The sequence below is a fragment of the Terrapene carolina genome, unplaced genomic scaffold (assembly GCF_002925995.2).
Source record: "Terrapene carolina triunguis isolate 2854851 unplaced genomic scaffold, T_m_triunguis-2.0 Scaffold38, whole genome shotgun sequence".
In the NCBI taxonomy this organism is placed as follows: domain Eukaryota; kingdom Metazoa; phylum Chordata; order Testudines; family Emydidae; genus Terrapene; species Terrapene triunguis.
The window spans coordinates 8042844-8062204 of NW_020664389.1; the positions used below are offsets into that span (position 1 = coordinate 8042844).

Sequence of the window (19361 nt, forward strand, 5' to 3'; positions counted from 1 at the left end):
TGGTACATCAGTACCGTATTGTGTCAAGCAAGACCCTAATTGTCCCAAGGAGACCATAATCTGCATTTTGTTCCTTATCCTCCTATATATATATATATATATATATAAGATTCAGCACAATTAATTTATTGCTCTGGTCACGTTGTTTCATTCCTGCTGGAGTCCTTGGTGTAGGGCTATAATTTGTCATTGTTATGAATAAACATATTAAGTGTCAGCACGGTAAATAATATGCCCCCCACTCTTAATTCACATGGGTTCATATCCCCTGAGAGGTATTGCTTTGTGTTTCAAGTCTGAATGCTGTAGAACTGGGATTCAGCAGATCCTGTTGCTATAGAATTGGGCAAGCTGCCCACTGCCAGAAGGTTCTTTCTGGGAATTCTGGAAGTTTAAGAGGCTTGCTATTATTTGGGGATATCACTATACCCCAAATAAACTGTTGAGAGTACCACCCGAAGACAGAAAATACTGGGCCCCATTTACACTAAAACACATTTACATTGCCAGAGTAGTGTTAGGTTAGGATAGTTAGATTAAGATCAAACACAGGTTAGGAAAAAGGCATTTGGGCCACCCCAGGTGAAAGCAAAAGGTAAGGAAGAACAAGGTTTCTTTGCAAGGAAATCTTTTGCAAAGGGCTCTTGGATACTCTGCATATGAAAGGCACTGTGAGAAACAAAATTCTTCTTTAATTCTCTACTGTCTAAATCTGAATTATCAGTAAGATTAGTTTTGATAAATAGTCACTGAGTCGGTGTAAATAAAAACAGAGGAATTTTTTCAGTTCTTTCAACCAAATTGTATGGTATCAGAGTTAAAAAATTACAGATGCAAAATTTACTGAAACTAGTTTTGATATGCATAAAACAAATGTTCTGGTGTTTTCAGTAAGTGCAATATACAATAATAAAGTAGGGAAGGGAGTCTGGTACCTTTCCAGAAAGGGAAGTATGTGGGTTTATATCCAGCTTTCTTTGAAATTTCTGAGAAGGACTTTTGTACAGAATTGGCTCTTGGGAGGCCAAGATGTCAAACAGTGGAGGACCCAAGTTAGGAAATCCAAAGTATACTGCAGTATATGGCTTTAACAATTCTAGATGGCATTAATCAACTAGCCGATACTTTATTTTAAGTAGTAAAGAGGAGGCAACCATAGATTATGGAAGTTAATTCCGACCCAACAGAGTTGCTGTTGTATTTCCTCCAATGGGAGATGTGGATGCTCAGCAGTTTTGCAAATCAGGCAATTAATACTGACTACGTATACAGTTCCATCAAATATGGTAACAATAACAGAACCATATTTTATTTTAGCAGACTGTAGCTTGGTATGGATATACTCACCAGATGTACTACTCCCCCGATCTGAACTGTTGTAGGACCCTCCTGTATTCTGGTCATATGACTGGTTGTATGGAATAGTTGGAGCATTATTGTCATTTACTCTGTAATCTGTAGGTTTAATAATACAGTTAATATTCCCTTCACATAAACTATTTCCTGTATATTTCTGCTTCATAACAGACAAAAAGACCCACTGAACATGTTGATGAGGAAGCATGGGCAGGGGAGAAATCTTTTAACCCTCCCCATATTTGTTTTGCTCCTATCTTTTCCTTTAATTTCTATTACCCACAGGTTTCCAGAGTTTTAGGGCAACTCAGTAGCTACACCAAGAAAAGGTCCATGGTCATTAAGGATATGGCTGCACCGCACCTGGACACATTGTGGTTGGCCTCTGCAAGCTGACTTGGGCTTGTGGTGCTTGTGCTAAGGGATTGTTTAATTGCAGTGTCGATGTTTGTGCTCAAGCCTGGGCTCTAGGACCCTGGGAGGCGGGAGGATGCCAGAGCTCAGGCTACAGTCCCTTAGCCCAAGCCCCGTGAGCCCAAATCAACTGGCATGGGCCAGCTGCAGTTGTCCAATTGCAGTGTAGACATACACTTAGGGTGAAATTCAACCCTAGGCACAGTGCCTATGGCATACTCAAGTCCCAAAGCGCACACAGGCTTATGCCATATTTCTGCATGGAAGTGAGTTTAACCCGACAAGAGCCAAATTCCACTGAAGTCAGTTTACACCAGCAGAGAACTTGGTCCAATGTCTCTATAGTATCCAGGAAGACTGCCAGATAGTGCTGACACAGTTTTTACTATTAACAGCTACAATAACTGGCCTATCCAATTCTGAAGCTTTGGATGAACATTTAATTACAGGGATTTTATTTTTAAATGCTAGATTTGGCAATCAGAGCTACAAAAATTTCTCAGGGATAAAATGTTCATCAGACAATACAATGTTTTCTTGCTTAAGAAGTGTGTATAATTTACAGAAGACTAGCAAGGAGATGAGTTGCTTTTCATAGTCCAAATAAAATAAAGACAAACAGAACCATTGGACATAAAGTACTGACAATGAAGCACAGCATGGAACTCATCAACATGGTTATTTCTCGTTATAAAAGCTATAGGTAAAATTGTCAGCGAGATGGTTTTGACTTAGGAAATAAGAAATCCAAGATCAGACTATTGACTCATAAAAAAACCCCATACAAAGTAGCTAAGAATCCAGTCCCCATCTGCTGCAGACATGCTTTTGATAATGTAAGCATGGGGAGAATAAAAGGAGCAAAATGATAAATCCCACACCAGAATGTATTCTGTAATAGCTTCTCAGTCTAGCTGAATTCCACACTTCATGTTGAAGCCCTGCATTCCATGTCTGTTTACACAGAGGATAAACAATAAATCAACACTGAAATATGTATATATGACTGTCAGTGGACAATGCTTTAATGGGGTCTTTTCATAGCACAATATGCTAGAAAATGTGCAGCTGTAATATATACCATCTGAAAGAGACAATGTCTTCTTGGTCATAAAATCCAAACATTTTAATTTTGAAACTGAAATGGAATACATAAGGTCATCACAGAAAAGTGAGTGCATAAGCATTATTACAAAAAGATAAACCCCTCACACTACAGCTTGGAGCCAGAAAAAAAAATGAATTTTCCCTTTGACTTGGTTATGTCAAAAGGCGGTGTCACATTTTATATGGCCCTCTCAACTACTTTGTGGGTAAGTAGGTCAGGTAGGAAATAGATGAAATCAACCTTCTGTAATGAAACGTCTTTTTGCTGGACACCTTTTCAATATCACTATGTGATCATACAAGTTACAACGATCTGTTCAAAAAGTTCACAGGTAGAATGGATCCAGTTCCTAGGGGCACTGCTTTGCAAATCAGGTTATTAAAGCAGGTTGCATGGTAGCCTGAAGACTAGCAAGAAATCACATACCTATTTCTTCCAAATCACACACATCACATTGGAGTAACGTGCCCCTAAGGCCACAAAAGTACATTCTGATGTTTCAAGTTTACACTGAAATCAATTTATTTTTAGCTTCTGAACCCACAAACTGCAGTCAGAACAAAGGAAATTTAGTATCCAGATTGGTTTTTTTCCACAGCATTCCCTCTGAATATGAATTGGAGGCTTGCTAGGTATAAAGCTAAAATTAATTGGAGTGGTTCATTTCTGTCCCCAGTGTACAACACAATATAATTTTACACAGTTTGATGTGCAAAAATTCCATTTGTTTACATGAAGATGTAGATTTAATTAGCCTGCCTCTATTCATGACTGATAAGGGGATGTTGATCTATTTAAAATTTAAGGTAGAGTATAATGTGACTACCATGCATTGGTCTTATGAATAAAAGATCTTGTCTCTGTCCTAACCAATTAAGCACCTACTATTACATTTAAATTAATCACAAAGCCATATGAAAATATATTTTATTTAATTCTCTTTAAAGTTGCAGCTAGTTATTTGTTATAAAAAATTCAATCTTCGAAGGTTATTGGAGTGCTAATTAACTCTTTGACACTGTTTACTGGGAATTTCTAAATCTACAAAGGAATAAGCAAGACGCACCAGAGAGGTTTACGTTTACTAGTCCTGACAAGCTTTGGACTCCCAGCACCAGAAGGCTGACGATCATCTGATGAATAAACAAGAGTAAAAAAGCTAAAAGCTCTTCACCTTTGTTTAATTTGTTTTGCTCCATAATGTTGTACTGTATGGGTGCAACCTCTTGTTTTTGCTGAACAGAGGGTTTCCAGTGTTTCTCATTTGTATCCCCACTGCTGCTGTTAACATTATTGCTGATGCTTGATTGGATGAGCTGAGTGGTTGCATAAGGAGTGGGCTGCCCAGGTTGGTTGACAAATCTTCCATCCTTTAGATTTGGGCTATTGAAGGTTTTCATCTCATTGATTTTGTTGCTCAAGTCCACATCACCATAAACAGTTGACTCAGGCAGCATCAGATTTGTTTGCTTGCTTTCCAGCTGGTTGTTGTAATTTGCTATACAATCAGCTAACCACAGGGGGAAGGAAAAAGAAAAGGTCATTCTGTTCAGTTACTCGCTATATCTTCATGTGCAATACGCTTTACAAATATTTTTGTGCACAACTATATGACCTGATTCTGTGAAGCAGAAATGGGGTTGTAATAATATAACTTATAAATAAATAACCCATTGAACTTTATTTACCTTTTAGGTTACTATACAAAAACACGGGCTCAGAGAATTTTGTTATTTCTCATCTATTTCTCCATATTATACAATTCTCCAGATCCAAAGTAAACTTCCCCTGTAAATTCAGTTCTGCTAAATTTGTCCCTACAATAATGTTTATGTCTTTTCTGCTGCTCTTAGGTTGGCAATAATGAACATTTTAATTTTTGGGCACTATTCTCAAAACAATTTTGGCATCTTAATAATTAAAAACACAATTGAGCATACTTAGGACAATTTGTGTGTGTAAATAAAAAAACACTTGCGAGTTGGAGCAAAAATACAAAACAACTGTCTCATGTCCACATTCAACACACAACGTTTTAAACCCTGTCAGACTTCAGACAAAGGAAAAGAGGTCTTTATGTATTCTTCTCTGCATTTTTTTTTAAAACGATGGTTATACAGAGATAGAAATCATTAATGAAGAGATACAGTACATTATTAAAGGGGTCTCAGAACCTGTTTAACAAGACTTCAATAGAACATTGCATTCTAGCACAATAATATGTATGAGCTTCAAAGAAAAGGATAGGAAAGCATTCTTGGAAGGGTTGCACCACATGCTAATCATAATTACTTTGGGTCTTATTAGTCATACATACTATTGCCTCTGGCACTTTATTCAGTATAAATAAGAGTGAATTCACCCTCCTAGTAGTTACCTTGCCACAAAGTTAGCACTCAGTGACAGTCTCACAGTAATCAGGCTTGTGCTGACATTCTAACCACAATTCTAGAACTCAGCCCTGGTATTAAACGCTGGGTCAGCATACTTGTCCTTCAGGAGCCCCATGTGACTAGCATAGACATTACTTTCACAGCATTTGTTTCCCTTCTATATCCAATCCACCAGAAGGGTAGTGAGTACTAGTAACAGAGTTATCAGATCTGTATATATGGTGTTATTAGGAAACCAGCACAGAATGACCGTTAAATGTGTGTTATCATTTACCAATTTGTATATGTAATGGTAATTACATAATTACCAAGAAGATAGTTGCTCTTTTAACAAAATGTAACTGCTGTGTGTTAACCTAGGGACAAATCCCAAAGTCCTTAGTCAGGGCAAACTCCAGCCAAAATAGTGAGTAAAAATTAAGTAAGCATTTTAGGATTTAGCCTCTATATTCTATGAAATGAACATGTACATTTCCAAAACATTCTCTAACATTCACACTTCTTTCAGGAAAAAATTTCTGTGTAAAAGCAGTAAAATACAAAAATAAAATCATTCATTCCCATTGTAATGGTTAAGGGATGTGAGCAGTACATGCCATTACATACAACTTATTCACTGCAAACTTCATGCCCTTCAGCTTCAATTTTTTAAAAAAGATTTTACCCTTTGATTTATTTTTCTTTCACATGTGAGCTGTTATTTATTTATCGCTCTACATACTCTTCAACTTCTTGACTTTTGTTACTTATTTTTTTTCATTTTTGCCTCTCCCTTTACTTTTTTTCATGATCACCTACAGCAAACAATGTCTGCTTACCTATATAACAGAAAATGTATTTTATCAAATGTGAATTTTATATTCCCCACTACTTTTACAAAGAAGCTGTCCCTATAAAGTAGGGTTCCTATTCAGTACTATACTTATAAGATTATATTAGAAATGTACATGGGTAATTAGTTACATTTTTATATATAAGGGATATAAGCCTTTGTGCTTCAGGGCATAAGACAACTACAAACTGAAGGGGTTAAGAAGATTCATAGATATTAAGCCCAGAAGGGATCATTATGATAATCAATTCTGACCTCCTGTATAACAAAGGCCATAGAATTTTACCAAATGATTCCTGCATCAAGCCCATAACTTCCAGTTGAGCTAGAGCATATATTTTTAGACAGATTTAGATTTAGAGAGATAGCTGTGATTTAACGATAAAGTGATAGAGAATCCACCACATTCCTCAGTAAATTGTTCCAGTGATTATTATCCTCACTATTAAAAATGTGTGCCTTATTTCTAGTCTGAATTTGTCTGGCTCCATCTTCCAGCCAATGGACCTTGTTATGACTTTGTCTGCTAGATTAAAATGCCCTTTATTATCAGAAATCTCCTTCCTATCTAGGTACTTGTAATAATGTAATCCATGTGCACATTATTCCACAGGTCTCTTATTAGAAATCTCATGCTTTCCTTTGAAGCATCTGGTACTGGCCACTGTCAGACAAGATACTGGACTAAGTGAATGGCCATCATCAGTTTATGGCTGGCCTTGCAGTAATTACATTAGACTTAGAGGGAACACCATGTCTCTCCAATGCTTTCACATTGCAGGCAGTCATAACCTGACTGCAAAGTGATGGGGAATGCAAACAGTGAAAGCCAACCAGTGTTACTGGCAGTGCTCCATGCCCAAGAAGGGATGTGTCTGGTTGGGTAAGAAAGTGGCCAAAGATTCCCACTCCTGACTCACTGGCGAGCACTAATTGGGTCAGAGTAAAAAGAATTTCAGTTCCATTTTTTTTTTAAATGTATAGCAAGTGCTGCTTCACGGTGTATTCCACCCAGCGTGCACCACCAGAGAGCAGGAAGCATTATTCACCCATAATGTCTCCCTCTAAAGTGTTCAGCCACTGACATGCTTTTTTTGCCCTCCTTGTGCTGCCCTTGCTCCCAAGAGCCTCAATTTATCCCTACATTTTATATTTTGCTTTCCAGAGTCAACATAATTAGTTGTTCTCTATAATATAATCTTTACAAACAAACAAACAATATAACACCCAATCACCCAAATGAAGGAGTTTGCATAGCAATGAGTGAACAACAAAAGGTTTGAATGTGCAAAACTAGACTGGAAATCTCATATGAGCAGACTTTGATATGATAAGGCATTTCTTGTTTCTGGTCATCCCAGGAATAGGCATGAAAACCTCTCCAGTAACATGTTGGCATTTCTAATTTTGGTCCTAGCCAATATTAGGAAGTGCAGATCTGCGTCAAAAATAAAATGTATTTGGACTTTTCAAAGTCAAGAAATGTTGAGTTCAGTTTGAATTTTGGGAGCCAATTCAGGTCGTTTCTTATTTGATTAGAATGAGTTCATTCATACCTAGTTTTGCAGTAAGTTTAGGTCTTCCATGGACTAAACCAGGTTTGTATCAATTAATAGACCCATTTAGCTTGTGTTTAAGGTGCAGTGATTTTGTGGGCACCATAATGGAGAGACACCTTGGTGGGCAAACGTGACAGTAGCAGCAAGAGGAACTGGGCTAATAAAACCATCTTGAGAATCAGCCAACCCAAGTTTAGCAGCTGCAGCTGTACAGAATGAAGTAGGAGCTCCGAACTATGCTGGCACATAACACAAAGTTTAAATTATATGTGGTATTGTAATCTACTGGTGAAAACAGGTCCTCCTCCATGCCAATACAAGTTGTTACTGCCTCTAGCTACAGAGTCTTGGCTCTTTAGCTCGAAGCGTAGCACCTCATGCTTTTATCTCTAGAGGTCCCCAGTATCAACCTCTGGGCCAAATACTATAGCTGTCACACCAACACATAACATTTTATGGCCTATCCTCAGTTTGATGAAATTCTGGACACAGTCTGCTACAACATGCATGATAAGGGACTAAAACTAACTCTGTAGAAGTATGAATGAGACTGGTTGTAAGAATTCAGTGTAAAATAGGCCTCTTGTTAACTACTAAAAGTATCTAACCTGGTCGACTGTACGTTGTGAGGTTGCTATCACTGTTTCCATTGGCTGAGGTGCAGCAGTTGATGGGGCAGTCATTGTGGTTGTTACCAGTGTTGGGCCATGTATCTGCTAGCCATGGTTGAGGGGCAGGTTCACTGATGTTTAGAAGTCCTGGTCTTTAAAAAAAACAAAGTATGGTAATTTCATAAATTAAGCAACAGTGTTATTAAACTGATTCCTATGATCTTCTCAAAAGGCTGTCTAGCATAAAAAAGTTTGTACTATGAATAGTAAAGGTTTAGGCAATTCATACTTATCACATCTCTTATAAAATATATTTTAATTGATATATGCCCACTAATCTGGACTTAGTTCTTTGAACATTGCTAATCACTTGTCTTGCCATACAAAAGAAGAAGAAGAATTGGTATATGTAATGACTCCCAGACATCTCCATAAAATGTTGATATTCTTTGGTAAATTACGGTAGAAAGAAACCAACACAATGTTTTGATCATCATATGGGTATTAACAAACAGTAGGCCTTGTTGAGAAAGGGTAAGAATGTTTCTGTGGAAAATTTAGAATTTTATTAAATTTTCTGATTTTTCATCAAAAATCTGAAAACTGAACTGTAGTGTTTTTCAATTTTTCCCCAATTTTCAGTGGCAACATGGAAAAAATGGGTGGGGGAGCCAAAAAACAAGTGGGGGTTGTTGAAGAAAAAAAAAGGAAGAGGAAGGAGGGAAAACAACAATGACAAATAAGGAGGGTTCTGATTGAAAAATTGGAAAATTTCTCAAAAACCAAAACTTTTTTCACAAAAATTGTGGAACACAAGTAGCTCCTACTGAAGTCCATAGGAATTGTGAATGCTCAGCACCTTTGAAAATTACAAGTCTGCATTGCTGAATGTTGGCTGAATATTGGATGATATATCATGTCATCAGCTAAAAGATTTGTATTCCAGCTGCATGGTTTCCAAGTTATTGCAGGTTTTCTAGTGAGCACTAAATAAACTTTGATGAATGTTTTGTTGAATCTCCAGCCCACATACTGTTTTTTCCACTGACAACATTGTGCATATTACAAAGCTTCACATACAGTAGTGACCCCTAAAAACCTGACAATTGCTTCTGATAACTAAATAAGTATTTGAAGTTAGGTAATCTCAGCCATTGCTGTGTTTGAATTATTTCCTACAGTAGATAGGTATACAGAACTAGAGGGGAAGACTTCAGAAACAAAAGGAACATATCTATTTAACACAGGCATAATGGGCAAATTTTAAGGGCTACCATTGTAAACAGCACAAAAGTTAGTCGCTGAGTCCAGAAAAAATAGATATCTATTGTGAAAATATTGGATATAATGCTTTTTCAACTAAAATATGTTAATCCCTTTAAACTGGAAACTGAGACTGCAAACTGCACCAGCAGTTGGTTATGGGGTAACCAGTCTGCCAGTGCCATGGGCTTAAGTCTGATTCCTAGAACAGCATTAAAATATTAATCTGCTAAATATATATTTATTTCTATGCTGTATGCGCCATCTGACAAATTAGCATATGAGTTGATGAGGCATGACTTACTATCAGACAAACCAGTGCACATGTACTAGGCAAACATATTTTTATGGATTTATTTTCTTTGTAAATATGAAATAAATGTGCTGTTATTTAGTTTTTTGGGCAGTGCAGCTGATTTGTCATTCCTGTCCATGGCTTACCTAGTGCTCTGCATATAGACTGAAAATCACCCTGGGTACACAAGGATGAGGTAAGGCTCTCTGAACCTTTCAAGTCCTAAGAAGGGTCTCTGTATGGGAGCTGTGGTTGGAACAGCCAAAAAGGCCTCTCCTTTTGTCTCTGAACTTTCTGAATACTGCAAAGGGGAAGTCTACACTTCACTCATGCCAACCGGGAGGAAAGTGGGTGGAGCGATTGTAATGTCAATCCAGGTTTCAGAAATACCGTGTACCAAGGTATGTGGTAATAGAAGCCGCTACTCAAGCCCACTGGCTGGAATAGTGACCAGGAAAAGTTTATGTGTCAGCCCCACAGCTTGCCCACTGGCTGGGTGGATGAATTCCATACTCCTCAACCTTTGCAGAGAAACAATTACTTGAGCTTTGTGCAAGGACAGTGAATATTATCCACAGCATTACCAGATCCACAGAAGTGGATGCTATTTTGAAATACTTCACTTTGAGTTATGTTTATTTCTGAATGTTAGAAGACAGCACCTTTTATACAGTATGTAAAATGGGGGAGATAGCTGAGCCTCCCAAAAACCTTACAAATATATTTTATGCAGGGAAAGTGGGAGTCTGAGCTTGAAGATTTGGAATTCAGAGTAAAGATTTTATGCCAGAAACTACACTGCTTCAAAAGTTGATCAAATGTGTTTCCTGTGCTCCAAAGTATTGTGCAACATACTATATGCTCAGGTGAGCAAAAGAAATGAACATATGGCACAGGCAATATTTCCTGGCTCGATCACTTGTAAAATCTGAACTGATGAGATGAAAATATATTTTTCAAAATACGTATGATGCAACTCTAGCCCTAAAAGGGGAAAGTTTTTATGAGGGAGATTTTAGGTTATGGCATTTAGCTACAAAACTGGGGCAGCACAGAGCCACGCTGCTCCAGCAGGAGCATCAGGGAGACTGTACATGATACAGAAACACAGTTCCTCAGTGCCGCTTGTGCAGAATATCTCTGATGTGCCAGGTCAGCTCTGCAGGCCAGTACAGAAGGGAGAAGAGTCATTGCCTTGCCTCTTCCCCACTGCTCTTTAGCTACCTTGCTCTATAGAGGCAATAACATTTATTAGCATAGGGAGGGGAAGGACTGCTATTGTGTTGAACAGTCATGCAAGGGAAAAGAGAGGACCCCTCTGCCCCTATGCAAGGGCAGCACACAATCTGGCCTATAGTTATTTACAGGCTTGTCAATTCAAAAATATTAGAAAACTGAATGTTAATCTTCATGTCTTCATATGTCTAATCTTTATCTCTATCAGAGTTTGGTACATTCTTGCAAGGTAAGGACTACAGGGCAGTGCCCAGGGCAGAAGGAAGGGGAAGGGGTAGGAATGTATTTATCTAGATGTTTGTTGAGATTTAAAGGCTCGCTACCTTACTGTGCCAATACCTTGACTCTAATGCTGAGAAAAGGTGTGCTTGAGCGTGATTTAAAAACAAGCTGTGCTATTGAAGTGACACATGCATGACATGCCTCTCTGCCATCACTGCTGCTCTGTCCTCTGAAGAAACATAGCAGGAACTTGGGGTTATTGTGTGTTCCATTGACATTCGTTAGGCAATAAACTAAAACGTGCAAACACATTACAGTTGTGTCCTCAATCTGGAACTGAACTAGGTTCTGAGAGCAAAGAACTATTTATTAATAAGCTACCCATTTCTCTTTATTTCTTTAATGTAATTCTCTCTCTCACAAGTGATGATTTAACTGTTTTGCAATTCACTGCAAGATTAAATACAATCACCTTGTGTGCTGCTGTCTTCAGCAAGTTTTTCCCCATGAATGTTTTTTTTCTTTTGTAGTATCTGTGAACCAGCTATATTTCTTAATCTTCATAAATGCCACAGTTTAATTACTTTAACTCCCTTAATCATCTGCTAAATCAGTAAACCTTGTATTTTGAAGTCAAAGTGCTCCCTCTGCTGTTTGTTTTTGGGTGTATTTTTCTACAGATCAACAAAGAAACTCAACTGAAAATGTTAAGCTTCAATTTTGAAAATGAACCAAAAGCTACATTTCAAAAGCCATATATTTTCTCAGTGAAATCTGTAAAATCAGTGACCTATATGCTTAGTGTATTGCATTATACCAGCACCTATAAATGTACTCAATGTATCTAAATGTATTTACATCCAACTTATAGTCTGCAAAATAAACCATGTCATTACCTGCCTCCACTGCTTACAGCTTCTCCTCCTCTCTGATAGGTCACTAAAATATGAAGAGATAAAAACAGAAAATAATATAATAGTCATTTTGGACTTTGTAAATAGCACTGTAACATCTCTTTTTGTTTCCTTCGTACGAATCTCTAAATTTTGATTGGTTAAGTTTTAATACTGAGTCTTACTCTTTCAACAGTCATTCCTTCATTTACAAATCCATACACTATACATGGGTCACCTGACTGGTGTTACTTTAAGTCCCCCAAAAGCTTTATATCACACACACACAGAAAAGAATGGAGTAATGCATCAGGCTAAATTAAACCCTCATGTAACTTTACTGACTTCAAAGAAGTTACTCTAGGGAAGAATTTATGTCACTTTGTTTATTTCATGAATGAGTAGATGATGCTAAAGATGTTAAAGCTTTATTGTACATTATCATCATCTTGATAACATTAAACAGGTACCAAGATTTTGCAGCACAGACATTATTTCCAGTGTAAATGATGGTTCATTATATCACAACCTAGTGCAAAATCTCATGTTGTATTTACACATTAATAGTGTACTAAAGCTCTGTGTGATTTTCAGATATCCATCCTTATAAAAAGCCAAATGGAGTGTGATGTTTTACTGATAGACACCATATTCTACTTATGCATCATGCATATTTAAAAAATCCTTATAAATGTATTATTTTCTAAAATTTTACAATTGGATTTTTTCTAATACTTTTTTAGATCTCAAATTTTAATTTATTAATTGTAATAAATAAATCAGTTTGTCTGACTGGTTTGAAATTAGCAGGAAATTTTTGTGCTAACACTTCCTAAGAATAAACAGGAATATAGTCAGCATGCATACAGATTCATTTTTTAAAATATGTGTTGATATGAATAGCATGTATTTTCCAGAAAGCATCATGGTTAAAAGTTAGTTTTTAAGAGGCATAAACCAATAGTTTGAAGAGCTATAAATTTGCCATTTTTAAATTTGCAGTGGGTTAGGCAAAGGGTTAAGGAGATTAGCTTCGCTGCAAATGCTGATGGATTCTACAGCTATGCATTTCTTAACTAGGAATGTGTTTAAAAAAGCAGCCAAATTCTGCTCTTTAAAAGAACTCCAAGCTGGGAGTCTGCGAGGGAGAGATAAATGCTTGCAGTGATTACAACAACAGGATTAAAACCTTAGCAGGCAATGCTACAGGTAAGTCTTTTACTAAAGGTAATGCTACAGAAAAAGGCCTGTTACCATTTAAACGGAATAGAACTAACCATTGGGAGTCTAATGTATGGAAAAAAGAAAGATTTTTAAAAATCTTTTACATTGTGTATTTCCGTTTTCTTCTTCTAAATTCCTTATGTTATTGAATTTGCAGCTATGACTTGCAATATCCATATGTTCTATTTTCTTTTAATGTCTAGATTTCTAACTGCAAAAATGTCTATCAGTTAAGCTAAAACACACCATAGAGTTTCAGTAGCATGTTGCACTGTGATTGTGCTAGAAATTGTATGTAAAGCTAATTAAATAATAATAATTTGCATGTGTTTCCACTCTGGATGTCCAAGGACTGCACAAACATTAAGGGCCAGGTTCTAGCCTCGCGTTGAGTAGTGAGTGAAATCAAGGGTAAGATACTACTCAATGTGACTAAGGGTATGTCTACACTGGCAGAGTTACAGCGCCGCTCAGAGAGCTCTGAAGGGAAACCGCTGTTGTGCGTTCACACTGTCAGCTGCCTGAGCAATACCATGTTCACACTTGTGGCACTTGCAGTGGTATTCGGAGCGGTGAACTCTGGGCAGCTATCCCACAGAATATCTCTTCCTCTTCTGCCGCTAAGAGTTGTGGGAAGGTGGAGGGGGAATGCGGGGCATCCTGGGTCCCGTCCCAATGCCCCATGATGAATTGCTTCGCATCCCAGCAATCCCTGTACTTCCGTCCGCATTGGGCACCATCTTTCAATGGTTTGTGTACTGCGTGCTCTGCCTCTTCGGTCTGCAGGAATGGATCCCGCACTGTTGACCAATATGCTGCTCGCTCTCACTAACACATCACGAATGGCAGTGGAGTTATTCCTTACACTACAAACGCAATAGCAGATCGACATTGATCTCGCCATGCGTAGTAGCTACGACACGAGATTGCTTGTGGCATTCACAGAGGTGCTGACCACAATGGAATGCAGCTTTCAGGCTCGGGAAACAAGCACTGAGTGGTGGGATCACATCGTCATGCATGTCTGGGATGACGAGCAGTGGCTGCAGAACTTTTGGATGAGGAAAGTCACATTCATGGGACTGCGTGATGAGCTTGTCCCAGCCCTGAGGCGCAAGGACACAAGAATGAGAGCTGCCCTGCCGTTGGAGAAGCGCGTGGCGATTGCACTGTGGAAGCTTGTTACTCCAGACTGCTACTTGTCGGTCGCTAACCAGTCGGGAGTGGGAAAGTCGACCGTTGGACCTGTGTTGACGGAAGTGTGCAGGGCCATTAATCACATCCTGCTCTGAAAGATCGTGACTCTGGGCAACGTGCGTGACATTGTGGATGGCTTTGCACAAATGGGCTTCCCTAACTGTGGAGGGGCGATAGATGGCATGCATATTCCAATTCTACCACCAGACCACCTAGCCACCGAGTACATTCATCTGAAGGGGTATTTCTTAATGGTTTGCCAGACGCTCGTAGATCACTGTGGATGTTTCACGGACATTAACGCAGGCTGGTCTGGAAAGGTGCATGAAGCGCGCATCTTTCAGAACACTGGCCTGTTCAAGAAGCTGCAAGCAGGGACTTTCTTCTCGGACCAGAAGATCACCGTAGGTGAAGTTGAAATGCCCATTGTGATCCTGGGAGATCCTGCTTACCCTTTAATGCCATGGCTTATGAAGCCATATTCGGGGCATCTTAACGGCAACAGCAAGGAGCGGTTCAACAACAGGCTGAGCAAGTGCAGAATGACTGTTGAGTGTGCTTTTGGCCGTTTAAAGGCCCGCTGGCGCTGCTTATATGGGAGGCTGGACTGGGCCAATGACAATATTCCTATGCTTATAGACGCATCTGTACACTCCATAATATTTGTGAAGGGAAGGGTGAAAGCTTCACTCAGGGCTGGACCGCTGAGGCTGAATTTGAACAACCAGAGATCAGGGCTATTAGAGCGGCGCAGCGAGGGGCCATAAGGATCAGGGATGCCTTGAGGCAGCAATTTGAAGCTGAAAGCTACTAATATTTGTTGCTATGCTCGGAAATGCAGTGCTTGTAATGCTAGGAGGTGATTGTGACTAGTGCAGATGATGCACTATGGAGGTTTAAGAAAAATGCCTGTTGCTTTGCAGGGCTCTGTTTGCTTTCTATTAATGGAATATAGATTGCTTTCAAATCAAAACCATTATTTTATTTTAAAACAACAACTGGAGGAGAGAGACAAAGAAAAAACACACATCAGCACCAAAGGGGTTGGGGGAAGGTAGGGTCCCAGGAGGATGTGGAGTCCTGGGACGGTTAAAGATTTGTGTATGTCCAGGTATCATATCCAACCTTCTCCTTTCGAATACAGTGCAGTGGGTACTGTACTTCAGCAGGGCTAAACTGCAGAGGGACGGGTGTTGAGTGCAGTGGATACCGGGACTGTGCAGTGCTAGACTGTGATGGAGGAGGAGTGGAATGCAGTGGGTACAGACTGGAGCCAGAAGTTTGATAAGAGTGTTTGGTGGTGTCTGGGGGGCGCATGGGAAAGATTTTTGTGACAGTGGCTACAGGGGTGGAAGGGAGCGGAGCTGCTTGGTTTTCAGTGCTAGTAGCACCTGGAGAATGTCCGCTTGGTGCTCCATAACATTTAAGAGCCGCTCTGTGGCTTCGTTCTGGTGCACTGCGTTCTCCTGTCAGTCCCTCTTCTTGCTGTCCTGCCACTCCTTCAATTCCTGTTTTTCGGCCACAGAGTGCATAATGACATCACGCAGGAAGTCCTTTTTAGTTCGTGGCTGCTCTCTAATTCTGCGCAGCCATTCAATCGGCGAGAAAAAGGGAGGCTGGGCTCCCAAGATCATATCTGTGAAGCCAAAATGCAACATTTTACCAAAGCAGTATTGTTTGCAACACACAGACCACTGATTCAGTGATTTAAAACACAGCCGCTATTCACATACCTATCACTAACTGGCTGACTCTAGGCAAGCACACATGAGCCACAAGACCCCCAAAATGAAGAGTAACCACAGGGGCAGGGGAAATCAGTGTTCCAGGAACGTGCTGTACACTGGGCATATGGCTCTTGGGGAGAGCCAGCACTGTAGAGGGAGCCTTATAGTCATTACTGTCCCCACATTTTCCACAGGCTGTGTTCATTATGGAAGATACCTTGCTGCTGAGGGTGAGCAGGGAATCAGGGGAGGGTCTTCTCCAAAACTGCAGCTTCCGCCTGGCCCTTATGCGGCTCGCCTGTGTGCAGCAATGGTTCCCCGCCCCCCACCAATGGCAGAGTGGCACAGGAAAGTTATCCTTAATGGGGCAAGAAACAAAGCAGCTCTGCCGAATAACTGGCGTCAGCAGATTGCCCCTATCTCCATGAGAGTTTCGTGGCGATCTCTGAGGCAGATTCCTGTGAAGTGAGGGAGTCAATCAACACCTTATCAATCCACTGCTCAGACTAGGCATGCGGAGGTATGAGCATCATACAGACACAAGCCTGCTTTCTGCAACCCTCCTGCCCCCAACAACTCGCTTCAGCGATTCCCGAAATCAAAGCCACTTACCAGGAGCCTCCGCTCCTGTTTCTGCTTCACCAAGCTCCAGCAGCTGTGACTGGCTAGCCTCCTTTGGGGTAGAAAACAGCTCCTGGCTGCATGCATCTCTGACCTCCGAGTTGTCCTCTGCTTCTGGGTCCCCCCTCCCACTCCACATCCTCATCCAAGATTTCCTCCTCCTGGCTCAGTCCACTCTCAACTGGCATGCGAGCCACCAAAGTATCCACAGTGGCCTTCGCAGTGGAGGTGGGGTCGCCACCGAGTATCGTGTCCAGCTCTTTGTAGAACCGGCAGCTCGTGGGAGCACCACCGGAGCAGCGGTTTGCCTCCCGCACCTTGTGGTAGGTCTTCCGCAGCTCCTTCACTTTAACCCTGCACTGCAGTGTGTCCCGGTCATGGCCCCTTTCTGTCATGCATCGTGAAATCTGTCTGTAGGTATCATAATTCCTATGGCTGGAGCGCAGCTGGGACTGGACAGCCTCCTCTCCCCAAATGCTGATGAAGTCCAGAAGTTTGGCACTGATCCAAGAGTGGGATTGCCTGTAGCCGGCATGATCACCTGGAAAGAGGCGCTGAGACCACTGCACGCATCACCGAGCAAACAGGAAGGGGACTTTCAAAATTCACAGGGAATTTAAGGTGTGGGGCTCACGGTTGGTCACCTGAGTGCAGGGCAGTAGAGTTCAAACCTATGACCAGAGAGGCGAGAACAGGCATTGTGGGACACCTCCTGGAGGCCAATCACAGCGCTGTAATCGACCAGGGTGTCTATACTGACACTGCGGCGCTGTACCCCTGGGGCAGAAAGCTGTACGCCTCTCATCGGGGTGGTTTTTTTACAGTGCTGCAACTGCGCAGTTTCTGTGCACTAAGTTGCTTGGCAGTGTGTACACTTCGGGAGTTACAACACAGAAAGCTGCTTTACTGTGCAGAAACTTGCCAGTGTAGACAAAGGCTAAGAATGTAGCCCTAACTTATTAAGTCTCAGAACACACCTCTCATGTAAGTCATAGTATAAGTATAAGTCATAGCCTGTGTATTCAGGCAGGTCTTTGTCTGAGGGAGATGGCTGAGGGGAGTATACACAGTTTGATGGCTGGCTGAGTATCTGTTCAATACCTGTTATTAAATTGCATGCTTTGTTGTAAACGTGGCACTTGCACTCAAAGACTATGGGCTTGATCTAAGGCCCATTGTAGTCACTGGAAAGATTCCCATTGACTTTAGTGGGCTTTGGATCAGGGCTTGTGTGATGGGCACATTTTATAAATTCCAAAAGAGAGAGCGAGAGAGAGAGAGAATAAAAGAAAGAAAATTACCTCAAATCCTTCCTTATTCCCCACATGAAATGCAACCTCTTTTAACGATCAGTATTAGCATTGTACAGCCAACACTATAGTTCAGGACAGGAAGCAAAGAAAGGCATATCCAGTTGATACTGGGAGGTCGGGGTATTTAGGGAGGCAAAACACAATTATCCAGGCTGAAATTTGGCTAGGAAACCAGAATTAAGTAAATATAAGTATGAACAAAATGTTCTGAGATCTTTAATGACCATGGCAAAAGACTGCTTTTACACCTCTTCCAAAAAGTTGGCAACTCCTACAACATAATGCTTTCTAATATCATGCTGGAGCATTGGTTCAACACTGATTTAGAGGAAAGAGCATCACCGATTGATTCACCGACATTGCTCCCTGCAGCATATACAATAGATGCTGTTGAGAGGTTTCCTTCCACGTAGTGACCAGGGCCCTGATACTGCGTCAGGATCCACTGGTGTGGAATTCTGCCCCCTCTACACCGATAAGTAGCTCCTTTAACATTAATGGGATACTTTCTAAGTGTGGGAGTCAACACTACTGGATCCCTGTAGAAGATGGGGGCCCATGTTATCTTGTGAGAACTGAAAGGTCACACCACAAAGTTTATGGGTGGGCTTATATACACAGTCAATTTGCAGGATATGAAATGACATCCACAAATGGACAAAACCTCAACTACACATAGCAGTAATAATCTCTAAAATATGTGGAAGAAAAATAATAAGGAAACTACTTCATCTTAAAGAATACTACAATGATACCTGTCAATAGAAATAATTCGTTTTAATATTTTGTTTTCAGAACAGCTGGGCTGGTTATATCAGAAAAACAGAAACAGTACCACACATACATGCCAAACTAACAAAGGAGGGGGGAAAAGTGCAAATATATACCTGTTGGTGTGAAGGTAAAAGACGGGACTGAAAAATCAAAACAAAATACAAATTGGTTATTAAGCTGAAGAGAGAAAGGGAAACATACACATTAGTATAAATCAAGCAGACAGCTGAACTTAAAACAAATAACTAACCCAGTAGTTCAGTCATAATGAGATAAGAATAAAACCAAATTTCAGAAAGAAGCTTGTCTTCACAGGTACCATT

General features: G+C 40.3%; 1 protein-coding gene across 4 annotated transcripts in view; it reads right to left on the reverse strand.

Moving 5' to 3' along the window:
- ROBO1 (roundabout guidance receptor 1) overlaps positions 1-19361 on the reverse strand; it is a 1048580-nt gene that overhangs the window by 29036 nt on the left and 1000183 nt on the right. For 2 of the 4 annotated variants that reach the window (XM_026652612.2, XM_024198740.2), the window contains 5 exons: positions 19152-19178; positions 12186-12228; positions 8271-8425; positions 4053-4388; positions 1348-1455 (listed from right to left, as the gene is read on the reverse strand). In XM_026652612.2, the coding sequence (XP_026508397.1) occupies positions 1348-1455; positions 4053-4388; positions 8271-8425; positions 12186-12228; positions 19152-19178 (669 nt within the window). The remainder of the gene's footprint in view (positions 1-1347; positions 1456-4052; positions 4389-8270; positions 8426-12185; positions 12229-19151; positions 19179-19361) is intronic. The other 2 variants (XM_026652616.2, XM_026652620.2) reach the window with 2 other exon arrangements.